The 14,040-nt window shown below is 39.6% G+C and overlaps 2 protein-coding genes across 3 annotated transcripts in view; both read left to right on the forward strand.

Moving 5' to 3' along the window:
- The first annotated feature begins 345 nt into the window (after positions 1 to 345).
- Positions 346 to 7,225, forward strand: LOC115130654 (uncharacterized). The gene is made up of 16 exons (XM_029662004.2): positions 346 to 438; positions 699 to 810; positions 1,464 to 1,677; positions 2,061 to 2,203; positions 2,776 to 2,938; positions 3,072 to 3,127; positions 3,386 to 3,603; positions 3,818 to 3,928; positions 4,076 to 4,201; positions 4,497 to 4,598; positions 4,682 to 4,840; positions 5,018 to 5,621; positions 5,731 to 5,794; positions 5,919 to 6,103; positions 6,223 to 6,311; positions 6,489 to 7,225. The coding sequence occupies exons 7-16, from the start codon at positions 3,427 to 3,429 to the stop codon at positions 6,579 to 6,581; spliced, it is 1,710 nt and encodes a 569-aa protein (XP_029517864.1). The 5' UTR covers positions 346 to 438; positions 699 to 810; positions 1,464 to 1,677; positions 2,061 to 2,203; positions 2,776 to 2,938; positions 3,072 to 3,127; positions 3,386 to 3,426; the 3' UTR covers positions 6,582 to 7,225.
- Positions 7,226 to 9,608: 2,383 nt separating this feature from the next.
- The window catches only part of mrpl11 (mitochondrial ribosomal protein L11), a 63,071-nt gene continuing 58,639 nt past the window's right edge, over positions 9,609 to 14,040 (forward strand). For both annotated transcript variants that reach the window (XM_029662006.2, XM_029662007.2), the window contains exon 1: positions 9,609 to 9,717. The gene's annotated coding sequence lies outside the window, so the exon portion shown is untranslated. The remainder of the gene's footprint in view (positions 9,718 to 14,040) is intronic.

Below are 14,040 nucleotides of genomic sequence, written 5' to 3' on the forward strand. Positions count from 1 at the left end.
GTGGCTGAAGACAACTCATTTCAGGTAATTAAAACCGTTATATACATTTCATACGATTGACTATTTGCAGTTGTTATTTTTCGTTTGTCTTAGAAATCATCATCGCAACAATGTAACGCTGGTCACGAGAATCAATGTAACATGGCGTGAGCCATGCACGTTACTTCTGTTTATAAAATGACACAATGAAACAAGCTTATGAATCATGTCATTAATACCAACAAACATTTAAATATTTCAACGGATTGTCAGTCTGTGATCTATTACAAATCGTTAGACCATGAACGATTACTGTTGTCTAGTAACTTAGTTGTGGTGTCAAGTGACACTAAACTTATGACATAAAATTTTAATGACGTGCTCTTGACATGGACTTCCTCATGTCCTATAAAGCTGGTGGAAAAATGCCCGTATTTTTGCAAGTGGACGGAAAATAAGGTGAGAGTTGAATATACACATTGGCAATGAAAGGAGTGCTAATGACAACAACCGAGAAATAATGGTGTCTCTCATGTTGTAGCCATACACAAAAGTGAAGCTCTACCTTCCATGCACATTACTCTTTGTAGTTTAGCTGGTTTCTTTCTGTGTACACATGCTATAGGGACTGGACTTGTGCCATCTTTCTACTTGGTTTAATCTACAAGGTAAGGAATGAATGATGTCAAAACACTAATCCTTTCTGAATTGTTTTACAGGAAACACTAAAGGATGAACATTTAGGTTGTGGTGTGACTGATACAACAAGCACTAAAGCTAAAGCATCACAGGAGACACAGTTTCCCCATGTGAAGAGGTCTCTTCAGCAAGGTGTGTAGTTGTGCTCAGTATGAGCTGAGGACCTTACAGAATTTTGCCATTATAATGTAGAAAGTTTTTGTAAATCATCCTGTCAGGCTTTCTTCCAGGATGAAAGATTTGTAAAGAAGTGTCTGTTCTTAAGATCGGTTAGTAACAAGACAAGGACACATAACGGAAACATTTTGTGCCGAGATTCTGCCTTTTGTTTTAGTGATATATGGTCAGCCAAATGTAGGTCTGTATTCTGCGACAGTTGAGTAGGACAGCAAATGCGGCTGCAGACATCTGATGCTAAATGATCTGGGAGGGGCTTGGGTATCAAAAATGTTGGGGGAATAGACATTCTACACCCTTTTCAATGTGCTATGCTTTGGAATATGGGAAGTGGAGGTTTTACCAAGTTGTGGTTGTGCATGAAAGAGGAAATGGAACAACGTTGTTTGTATAAGGCATACTCAGTCAGGTTTGGACTGTTTTCTGTCAGGAAGTTGTTTTGACAATCCTGCTAAAATGAACACCGCTCACTTCAAACTGCACAATATGTAAGTACAATAAGTAGCCTAGCTTATTGCTTACAATACTCAGGGCTCTTTTAAATGTAAGTTATTTTTGTCCAACGCAGCTGTTTTGCTTTTGGGTTGATTTTGAATGTGTGTTCTCAGTGTTTGAGTGTGCCTACGCCCAGCTAGTCCTACCCTGGTACTGCGTCCCTGAGCCCTGTGACAGTCAGCTCCTGCACGGGGTGCTGTGGAGGGAGTTTGACCAAGTCATTGATCAAGTCATCAGCAGAGGCAAAGACTTTGATGTCTGCTCAGCAAGTGTGGGCTGCATTCGCATCCTGACCCAGCACCTCCATAGTGCCAAACAGTCTGATAGGTAATGCGGCTCTCCTGAAGTCACTTGTAGAATAGGTATTAAGTTGCCGTTCTCCAGCTATATCACTTGCCTATACTGTTGAATTGGTTTATGTATATTTGAATGTTTAGGATAAATCATTATCAATCATAGTTCTGAAATTCAAACTTTTTTATTGGGTGTAATGCATGTTTTTGATAGATTTCATGTGACCAAGCTAGGGAACTATGTATGTTTTCACATGTTGGAACAATGACCTGTATTTAGATGATAGAATTTATTGCTAATACGTTTGTAATACTCTGTCCTAATGTAATTTATCTACATAGTAATACTCTGTCATTAGTCCAAAAAGGCTATTTTTATTGACTTTGTCTCTGTCTGTTTGTCTCTTTTTGTCTCAGAGAACCATTGTTCAGCTCTAGGGGAGAGGAGGTTGAAGTTCTAAGAGTGTTCTCTGAAGCACTGGTGCGAAACCTTTTCCCTCAGTCTCTATGGGGACTGGCAGTCAGCCACTGTGCCTTAAATGAGATTGTTGCCTTAAAAGGTAAACCCCACAACATAAGCCTATCAGTGCCTCAGTTTTCTCTCATTGCTAAACTTTTGAAAACGAGAATAAATTAGCATCAAACATTATCATTCCATCATGGATAGAGGTACTGCACATACTGTGCTACAACTAAAATAAGGGCTCTCCTTAGAGGAAAGCTAAAACCGTGTGTTATCATGGAAACGTACTGATAATGGTTGGTGGCCTTCAGTGGCTCTGATCACAGGAGTCAGTGAAATGAGTTGAACCATTACTAAGCCATAAATGTAATTGTACGGAATTTCACTGTTGTAGATAAAATATTAACTTCTATATTCTGCATCTGTAACTTTTATTGGATTAAATGAGCCTTGAAATGTATCCCTTTTTTTGTTGCCCGGGAGACATGGACAATGGTGGATACTGGAGGTGTCCATTAGTATAACAGTGAAACCAGTGGAAAGTGTCACAGTAATTCTGAGACTAAGTGTGTGTTTTTTCCCCCTATGTATATTGAACATGGCTTTGTCCTACCATAATAGTTTACTCTGTATAGCCCTTCACATTGACTTTGTCATCCATGCCCTAAGTGCTGGACCTGCTGGTGCGGTGGCTATCAGACCCAGACAACCTCAACCAGCTGGTGGTGAGTCAGCTGGATGGAGTGACCCCCAAGAGCTCTGTGGAAGAGCTGTGTGAGTCTAACTCTGACGGGGCCTCTCCAGCCGCCCTGGAGAGCCAGACCAGTGACGCGTGAGTGACCCTTTTCTTACCAGGCTGCTTCTCTTTTTTTTCTTTGGTAGACACGCTTCAGTGTTGTTAGGGTGATGTGCCGACAACACCAATAAATAAATTGTGCTCTGATTTTGTTTGGTTGCCATTTTAGAACACTGGAAGAAACCGAGAATGCTCAAACCGGTGACGGCAAGTCCAAAAAGAAAGGTGTGGGTGTGTTTATTTGGAACAATAACTAGGCTAAATTGAAACACTTTGTTTGGCACAAACAACAGTCAATGGACCAAAATAAAGTTAATTTAGTTTGTGTCCAATTTCTGTTTGTGCTGTGATGTTTTAATTTTTTATGTTTGTTTTTGTTTCCCCTGTGCCTTAAGGTTCTTGCAGTTTGCAGTCAACCTGTGACACAGTAAAGGCCACGGAAATGTGGACACTTAGCTAATTGGATATGTGTTGTTTTTCCAGCCAACAAATTGAAGGAAGGCTGGTCTAAAATCCTTGACAAGATGAAATCGAAGAAAGATAAAAGGAAGAAGATGAAGAAAAAGGAGCAGGTGCTGGTGGTCAGAGCCAAGTCTATCCAGGATTGTCCGTCAAAGGAAAGTGAAGGTAGTAGCCGGGAGAGCTCCATCCAGAGCCAGCAGGACCCCGATAGCGTAAGGACACTGTACCAGATAGAGCAGGTCTGCAGTCACAACTTCACTATTCACTCTGCTCTAATCTTTTTCATAGTAAATGTTGTAGATTTTATCCATTTTATTTGATATCTTACAGACAGTACATGTTTTGCCATCTATCCAATAGAAGGTAAACATGAAAGCCTTATTTCTGGATGCCCTCTGAGGTTGAAACGTAACACGGCTGACATTAGGTTTTGTAATTGGTTTGGTTCACCAGGAGGATGGTGATCTGGAGAGCTACTTGACCAGCGTACAAGAAGAAATGATGGAATTCAAGCTGTCATATGAGATGTGGCGTGTTGGCCACTGGGCTGTCAGCGTCCCTCATGTGAGTCACAAATCACACACAAGTCACTGGAATGCAACTACTGCTGAATATGAAAGTGAGTTTTGTGAAGACATGTCCTTGGTTGTTCTGTGGTCTAATAATGATTGCGCCAGAATGGTGTGTAAAGTAAGATGTTACTGTCTGCAGATGGAGAGGGAAAACGAGGAGATGTGTTTTACAGTTCACCTAGAAGAGAGGGATAACCCTGAGAACCTTCACTGGGATGTAAAGAAGACCCAGACGGACATCATCCATTTCCGCAACCTATGGCAGGTTAGAGATGGATGAAGAGAGAGATTGTATTGTTGCAATCCCCCCCACAAAAAAAACAGTGTCAAAACAGACTGCTGTAAAAGTTTGGAATGCATCAGATACTGCACTGTTTAATTTCATCTCTGACATTTTATGGATGTTGTACAATTAGATAAAAGCATTGCAGGTTCTAATAGTCTGAGTGCACCCTCTTTTGACAGTAGTCTCTTTTGCATCCTCTATAGAGCCATATCATATAGTTATGTCACACATCATTCTTAAATATCTTTCATGGTTTGTGTTTTTTGTTTTGTAGGACTCTGCTAATTTACCCTCCCTATCCGTGTTAGAGGCAAGCACTGAGTGTAACAGCGAGGATTTTAGAGAGACCAAAACGTCCCTCAAGGTCTTCTTACAGGTACACTGGCACACTTCAGACACAAGCAGAAATGCACATGGTATAATAAAAAATGCATGTCTTAATCTCCATGCCCTCTCCAGGAGCTGGTCTCTGATGCTCTGATGGGCCACACTCAGCCAGTGTTTCAGTTTCTGTGTCCTCTGGACAAGCTGCTGAGTGAAGAGGAGCATGTGGGGGGAGTGTGGGGTCTCCTCAGCGGCCTGGCCTACTTCCTGTCTCCAGGGCAAGAGGAAGATGAGGTAGGCATTTTAATTACATGTTGAGCAAGGCCTTCAAGATCATCTTGTATCATAATGGGTCACCACAAATGACAAATAATGCCCTCTGCTGGTGCATTAAGAAATCACAGCAGCTGTGAATCTTAAGCAGTCTGTCCGTATTTGTAAAGGTATTGCAATGCACATTGCATTTTTCAGGACAAGCACAACACTCTTCAAAGAGGGACCAAATCAGATGATTCCAACACAACTGAGAATGCAGACTCAACTGCAACTGAGAAGCTGAATGAAAACATTGGTGATACAAGGGATGGTTCTCCTTCAGAACCAAGTCCCATTGAGTGCTGCAGAGGTAAAGCGATGGTGCCAGTAGAGAAATCAGACTGTTTGGTTAATGCAGGCAAAACCGAGGACAAAAAAGAGGAATCGGAGAACCCTGTAACTTCTCACCTGAAGATGATCAACAAAGAACTATCCAGATCAGAGGAGTGTCTGGCCCAAACAAAATCAGACAACCTTGAAGACCAGACCGACTCTGTCTGTAGGCCGCGACATTTCAGTCAAAATGGAGGCTCGCAATATGACCTCACTGACAGTCCGTCATGGTGTTATTTAGTTGGAAAGTCAAATAAAAAGGATAAACTCACTTTCAAAATGTCAGGAGGGATCCACAGGAGTAGAGGAAAGGACATGGGGAGTCAGTCAAAATTAGAAGACTCGCAGTGTTTGAAAAAGAACCAATCCAGCTGGGAGCAAATGGAAGCAACCAAAGCCATTTTTGATTTGTTGAAAGCAATATCTGGTTAGTTTTCTTTTCCTAATTTGTTTGAAATTGTAATTTTGGATGTTTTATATTTTAATCAGTCACCTGTAGTAGTGTGTAATAATCAGCGCCCTACTTTTCCCTCCAGGTAATTCCATCCTCCTGAACATATTTGATGCGATTCTGAAACCCGTCATGCCGATATTGAAAAAGTAAGAGGTGAAATATTCTCCCATTTTCCACTGCAGTCCTGGTTCGTCATAGTGACAGTGTAATAAGATGATCTACATTTGGCCTTTTGAGAATCCCAGCATTACTTTTTATAATCTCCTCTAGGAAAGTGAAAAGCTTCTTGAATAAGATGAACCCAACGGATGCCCAGATGGCCTCCTATATCGATAACCTATGTGACAAACAGTGGCCTGAGGGCTCGCCAGTGGTGACCAGCCCTAAACCCCACCGCAACAGTCAGGAAAAAAACGAGACCAAAGACCGAGCTCAGCACCTCATCAATGCCAGATGTACAGGATATACACTGTTTTTCACTCTCATCAACACAGCTGCTAGAGTTATGATTTTCATTCTAAGACTGAGATGTGGGAATTGTCCCAGTTCACTAACATCATATTCTCTACTATAGATTCAAACTATTTAATCTTGAAGAAGACTGATATGGAGACCGTGTTTAAGCTCTTCCAGGACTGTGAAGAAAACAAGAAGCTGGTCTATGTGAGTGTTTAGCCTCTTGAGTTTCTGTGGCGAGCACTGGAAGAGATGTCAATGTCTTCATTAATGTTGCAGCGCTCGCTCTGTATATTTGATGTTTGTCAAATGTCATAAAAATATGTCTAGACTTGTACAGTTGGGTAGAAACATTGACTCAGTCCTTTTGCTTCATTTCAATAGATGCTGCTTTCTTTCCTTTTGAGAGAGCTTCTGCCGGGTGAGGATGCCCTTAATGTGAGTGCCATAACCCTGCAGAAAGTCAACGCCAACTAACTCATTTTAAGATGTTCACAGGTCATGCTTTTAAATTAACTGTAGTTCTGATGTTTTAGAAAATTAAACAATTTATTTGATTGGTTGTCATGCCTTAACAGTCCCATTTAAGTCTACACTTGGTGGGAGTATTATAATAAAGAAATCTTATGATACATTTCCAGAGAAGTATATTTTACCTCATACATTAAACATGCTGTGAATCATGCCTATTATTTAAAATGTATCATATGTTGACGTGTTATGTATTTGGCAATATCAGCACACTAATGTGAGGTTATTCAAGTTAAAACATCCTCTACCGGTGTAGAAAATAGAAACATTTGCTATCGAGATGGTAACGATGTACTCCATTGTCAATCTCAGAGGGGGCATAAATGTACTTTGATTTCACTGGTAGGGACACACAGAGCACTTTGAATAAAATGTTGAAGTTTTGACGTAAAGGGTTTTGAGCACTTTCATAGTTGATGGGGGGGGGAATGTGTTAAATAAGAAGCTTTTGAGGAAAGTTGTTAATATTTTGTTATTGGGTTTTGAGAATTTCCAGTAATTACACACACACCTGCCTTCTAAAAGAAAGCTTGCAAGACACTGAATGTGAAAATTAAGTGCCTTGTTAATAAAGCTATTTTATATATATATATTAGATTTTCCTTGCTTCTTTGGCTACGTTTACACAGCAAGCCCAATTCTTTTTTTTTTTTTACCAATTGGCCTTTGACCAATCAGATCAGCTCTGAAAAAGAGCTGATGTGATATGATTGGTCGTAAGACCAAATCATGGAGAGAAAAAAGTCAGAATTGGGCTGCTTGTGTTAACACAGCCTCAGACATATGCCTGGTATGCTTTAGATTGTGTGGTAGGTATATTCTGTCTTCTGATTCTTCCAGTCCTACCATATGGGATTAATGAGTTTTAATGAGTTTCTCTATGTTGAGCATGTTCACAAAAAAAAATTGATCATTAAAGTAACTGTTTAGCATTTCCAGATGTCTATGAAATAGAACCTTAGAATATGAGTGAAATTGTTTCCGTTCACAAAAATGTAAGAATATTAGAAGGCAGCCTTTCTTTGTTGGAATACTGTGTGCATACCCCATCAACAGAATGGTGTGGGCGTATACCGGTTGATAGAAATATTAACCCATGTAGACGGCTGATTGGCCAGGTCATCCTCTTCAGGAGGATAACATCATCCTCTGAGTAAATGGCAAGTATTTTTAAACTGTCTGAGATGTGGATTCGAAGTGCTTTGGCCACATGAGTATAGGATGAGTCAACAACTTTATTTGGGTATGAGTTAACAGATTATAAACTTATAAAAGTCAGATTTCACTGAACAGTTTCTTTAAAGCCCACATGCAGTCTTTTTTAAATCACTGTATGTGCATGAAAATAACGTTCTTATTAACTTTAAATATATTTACATACACAGCCCTGATTGGCGGATATAATTGTCTAGACCATGGTTTTCCAAACTCTTATCTGTGAAAGTTTTGTTTTTTGCCCAAACACTACACAGCTGATTCAAATAACCAACTCATAATCAAGCATTAACTATTTATGTAGAGGAGTAGTGCTAGGGCAAAAGCCCAAATGTGCACCCAGGGGGGGCCACAGGACCAAGTTTGGGAAGCCCTGCTCTAGAGAAGTGATTCACAACCTTTTTTGGTTACTGTACCCCAAATCACATTACATTTGCTCTGTCTGGAGAACCCACAAAGTACCCCCTCATGTTCATGTTACCAGTAGGCCTATGGTCACTCATGAGTTTTCCTGAGTACTTCCTGTGGATAGCACAAGTACCCCAGGTTGGGAACCACTGCTATAAAACCAATCATGCTTACCCCATCAAAGAAGGAGGATACATATGCAAATAAAAGATGACTGGTTATTGGTCTGAATAATCAGATCATATTGTGATGTCATGCTGTGGACCAAAAACTCCATCTCACCTGAACTGGCTGAATTATAAACATTTTCATCGAAAAACTCTTACACTAAAAGAGCATTATCAAAATGTTACAAATTCCAGAGTGTTATTTCGACCTCATAGTGTGGAAATGTCATTTAAAAAAAATGGAAATCACATTGTTAACTGCACTGCACCTTTAATGCTATGCCTAATGATGATACCCAAGTAAAATATTTGGGTATCATCGAAATAGTAATATTGATCTAGCTACTCTGTTCAAGCCAGTCAGTGTTGTTTTGAATGAGAAGAAAGTATCTGAAAATAGTATAAATACTTCTGTCTTAAACAGCTTCTTTATTTGAAAGAAAATACCATAGGCCTTAGAGTATTGTTGTGTTTAGTGCTCCTTTACTCTGCTGAATGTGCAGAAGGGCATGAGACAAAGGAATATGTAACATTAGGGAAAGTAGTGGTATGTGTTAATTGTAGGGGTGCCCATGGGGCTGGGAATCAGAAATGTGAAGTGCGAGAGAGGCAGGTTGAGGTTTCCAGGGTTAGAGTAGTGCATACGTTTTCATATGCTGAGGCAGTGAAGAAAGTAGAGGGAGATGGGTAAAGGGAAGGGATCCTGAGAGGAGTGGTGTGAGTAGTAGATCTGTATATGGTATATGCCAATAAGTGATTTGTTTCAGTAAGATTGGATTTTTAGCATTAATAGCAATGGTTATCAACTGTACTGCAGGGATGGAACGTAAGTCACAGAGAATTGAGGTTGTGGTGGAAGCTGCAGAGAGTTATTTGGGTGTGTGAGACTTGAAGTCAGAAGAGTTACAGGGTGTGTTAAGTGATGGTGTTCCATCCCTTCAGGTTGTTGACCTGAGGTAGGACTAAATAGATTTAAGTAGTGGAGTAAGGTGATGTGATTTTTATTTTATATTTGTGAGTGTAGTGTTAGATGGTAGGGTATTTGTTTATAGATTTTTTTTTCAAGCAAAGTACAAGGGACTTGTACTTCAGTCTAGTAGGTGGTGGTAATGCATATGGATGCCAACCGCCATTAAACCTCATCGAAGAAGAAGATGAACGCGATTCCTGTTTCCCTCCAACACAGTAGGTGGCGTGCTCACCAGTATGACTGGTTAATCCAAGATGGCTGCGCCCTGAGAATTAGTTACAACGTGAAGGTGCTTCTGCTTTGGACATTGAATAACGGATAGGTATGGTACAAATTACAATGTGTTACTTACATTGAAGTGTCTGCTAGCTACGTTTGTCCTATTTCGTCATCTCTAATGTGTAGATTTATTTCGCTAGCTTGTTTCAATCGTGTGATTGCTAGCTAACGTTATTTCCTATTCCGCAAAGTAGCAAGCACGAGCTGACACTAACTTTGCGAAGGGTAACGTTATTATCTAAATGTTGTATGAGTGTCTGCAATAATGCTCAAATCAGTATTTCCCACGTTATTCATCTTCCTTTTGTTGCAGGCTTTGGTTTTTCCATTTATGTTTTGATGTTGGACTTTAGCACATAGGGAGGGGCCACTGATCCGTGTCACCTCGTTGACATCTCGTTAGTGGGAAGGTCTTTCTCTCCCTATTTGATTTCTAGAAAAACATTAATTTGTCTGCCCTGTTTTTCGTTTTGCTCCACTTTTTGGTTTGCTTCCCGTCTTTAAGTTTGGTGTGGGCTTTAATTTTGTTTGTCTGATAGTAGGCACATTTAGTGGGCGCTCATGGCGGGTTTCTTATTAGGTTCCCGTTGTTACAGAGTTAAAAAAAAAAAAATTCAGGTTGGATATTCGCCTGTAGGTTTCCTTACGTCCACCAACAGCAGCTAGGGACCGTCAACATTGTGACAAATCACATTTTCAAATTTCAATAGTTATTTAACCAATACTCCTAAAACTTTCACAACTGGTTCTAGCTAACCCGATGGCATAGACACACATTGCACACTTATTTTTTTGTCGATTTGCATCTCGCACTATTTTGAATGTATTTATTTACATGTTTTAATTCCAATAGCTCCTTGGTCATGTGACCTACCCTTCTATATTGCACACCCTTTAGTTAGTCCATTTTCATCTCAAGATTTGTTCAAAATGTAACATTTCAATAGCTCCTTGGTCATGCGACCTAGAGACTTAAAACAAGGTTCAGAATGTCCACTCAGTGGGCCTACACTGCACATCCTTTGGTTAGGCAATTTTCATCTCACACATTTTTACATGGATTTTTCCAAATGTAAAATTTCAATAGTTCCTTGGTCATGTGACCTACTGACTTCAAACATGGTGCAGAATGTACCCGTCTATATTGCACACAGTTGTTTGTGTACTGTAAAATCACGTGGTTTAACATACATTTTTCATAGTTTTAAATTTCAATAGCTCCTTGGTCATGTCAATTACACACCTAAGAAGCGTTCAGTGGATATACACCCATATTGCATAACCTCTAGTTATGTCTCTTCTATATTGTTGTACATTAAAATGTGTTTGACAATTAGGGGGTTCAGTCCAATGTTTACCCTTTTCTTTAATATTTATCTATAATAATTGGTAGTTCTTAGTACTTATTTTCCCTGTTTTTTTATTTTTCCACGGTATTTAACAGCGGTACACAATAGGAGACAGACAGATAATATCTATTTTCGTCGTTAATATCAACCATAAAGGGAAAAGTACGAGAATCATGCTATTAATTGTCCAAAGCAGGGATGGAGAGTGAGTTAGTGAGGTAGGCTGCAGTGGGTTTGTTGGTCAATACATATACTGAACATGCAACCACAGTAATGGCAGCCAGTAAATCAGTGAATACAAATATAACATTGACAAATTAAACAAATTGTAGACCTTTAATCTTATCCAACATGTCAACAGACACTTTACTTCAAATAAGTATGAAACATTTCAGTGTTAACTTTCTCTTTATCCCTGGTTGATGTACATTTCAGAGCCTCTTCAGTGTGGATGGGGTATAGCATACATTTTCAACAACAACTGACTGCACTTCCAGTTTGTGTTCTTTACTTTGTTGAACTGTTTTGTCTTCATTGCTAGTTACAGCACATGGAACCACCGTTGGCAGGCATAACATTCAATCTAAAACAAAACAAAGCGTAACACTTTATAAATAAAAATATTTGATTTGATTTGAAATATCAATGTAGTATGACGAATTAGCCATCCATTGTGTTGTATCATAAATTACATACCAGACATTTGTAGTATATCCTCAGCCATTTCTTTTCAGTTGCTCCATGTGTTTTTGAAGATTCCATATCAATTTGGGAGGGGATGTTGGGGAAGTTTTGTGCAACTTCCTTGGCCATCTACACCAGAAAATAAAATAGAGTTTTGACCTAATTGTCACATAACAGTTAACCATTCATTATTGAAAATATAACTATCAAACCTGCATTACAAAGACCCCACAGCTGAAGGGGTCCTGCTGCATGGTGTGAGTTATTTCCCCTCCTTTCCACTTTATGTCCGTCCGCCCAGTCGTCTTTTCCATGGCAGAATCTTCTCATTTAGAAGTATTCTCTTTTTTTATATAAAAATAATGGAATTCTGATTAGTTATAGGCAAATGAATACACAAGCCAAATTTGTATGCTGTTTTCCTTATCTCTATAATCTAGTAGTAATTTAGTAGTAGAGGTCATTTCCTTTATGCCCCATTCTACACACACACACACACACAGCCTAAATTATAGGCACTGAACCATTTACAGGACAATAATAAAAGTAGCATATAGGATCCAACCCTGTCACAGAGTGAATAAATGTAGAGCGTTTGTAGACTTTAAGAAAAAAATATTAAGTGACCGTTTCATCAGTACGTGCTTAAAGAAAATCATATCACAAAGATGACAGTGCCCACCAATTCTATGACAATAGAGAATGAATTGTAAAAATATCTGAAAATGTCAGTTGTTGAACATAATACTTCTATTTGCAATAGCAATTTATGATATATGCAGTGGAGGAATATTCCATGTACCAACACTACATGTAGGACGGACATAAGACATTCCCACAAGTTCTCATTTACAACTGCGACCTGGCCAAGATAAAGCAAAGCAGTGCGACACAAACAACAACACAGAGTTACACATGGAATAAACAAACGTAGTACAGTCAATAACACAATAGAAAAGTCTATATACAGTGTGTGCAAATGAAGTAAGCTTAGGGAGGTAATAAATAGGCCGTAGTGGCGAAATCATTACAATTTAGCAAATAAACATGGGAGTGATAGATGTGCAGAAGATGAATGTGCAAGTAGAGATACTGGGGTGCAAAGGAGCACAAAAAGTTATCTGTAAAACTACCACAAACGTAGCACCAAGTAGTTATCACTACACAAAAAGCAATCCAGAGATTCAGTCCATTTCTACAGTGCCCAAAGATAAAGATCGGCAGAAAACAGGTTTGTCATTACTGCCGTGAGAAAGGGCACACTGTCTCTGTGTACTAAATTGAAGCAGAAAAATTAGAAGGGGAAAAAGCTGTTTATTTTTGTGGGAGCACTCCAGCCCATTAAGTCTCTGATTGGGATATCTCCTCAACAAGATTTTGGATCAATGTGATTTAGTGTTGTGTTGTCTCGCTTGTTGTGATGTGTGTTTTGTCCTATATTTATATTGTATTTATTTATTTTAATCCCAGGCCCCCGTCCCCGCAGGATGCTTTTTTGTATGCCGTCATTGTAAATAAGTATTTGGTCTTAACTGAATTGCCTAGTTAAATAAAGATATGCATGAACCCGTTGTTTCAGAAGGCTTTGTGTGTTTGTAGAGTGGTGATGCTGTTAAGCAGCCAGTGAAGATACTGAGAGACACTGGGGCAGCCCAGTCCTTCATTTTGGAGGGTGTTTTGCCTTAGTCTGACACTTCAGCAACTGGTTACAGTGTGTAAGTACAAGGCGTGGAGATGGGTTGATTTTATTTCTGGTTCTGTTGTCGTTGGAGTGAGGCCTAGACTCCTGGTGAAGGGGGTCTCATTCATTTTGGGAAACAATTTGGCTGGAGGGAAGGTCGTGCCATATCCTGTCATTTTGTAAGGAACCCAGATTAGAGGTACCTAATGGGTTATTAGAAAAATAATAGGGATGCACAATATATCGGTGAACATATCGAAATCGGATGATATTAGCTAAAAATGCCAACATCGCTATCGGCTGATGTCTAGTTTAAAGCCGATGTGAAAGCTGACGTGCATACCTATATAACGTAACATGATGTAATGACGCCATGTAAAATTTTGCACTACACATGCAACGCAGCATTCCCAACTTAGCCCACAATGTCTGCTGTGTGGATCGAGCAGTCATTTGAAAGAGTAAAAACATTTCAGCGAGACAACTCAAAGGCAAAATCCATTAAAGCCAGGATAATGGAAAGCTAGCAACACCAGCAGTTGCAGTCGAACAACCTGAATATGCCAAAAACACTGGGCCAATTGTGCGCCGCCCTACGGGACTCCCAGATGTGATTTTGCCTGGATTCGAACCAGGGACTGTAGTGAAGCCT

Source organism: Oncorhynchus nerka, linkage group LG6, assembly GCF_034236695.1.
Source record: "Oncorhynchus nerka isolate Pitt River linkage group LG6, Oner_Uvic_2.0, whole genome shotgun sequence".
Taxonomy (NCBI): Eukaryota; Metazoa; Chordata; class Actinopteri; order Salmoniformes; family Salmonidae; genus Oncorhynchus; species Oncorhynchus nerka.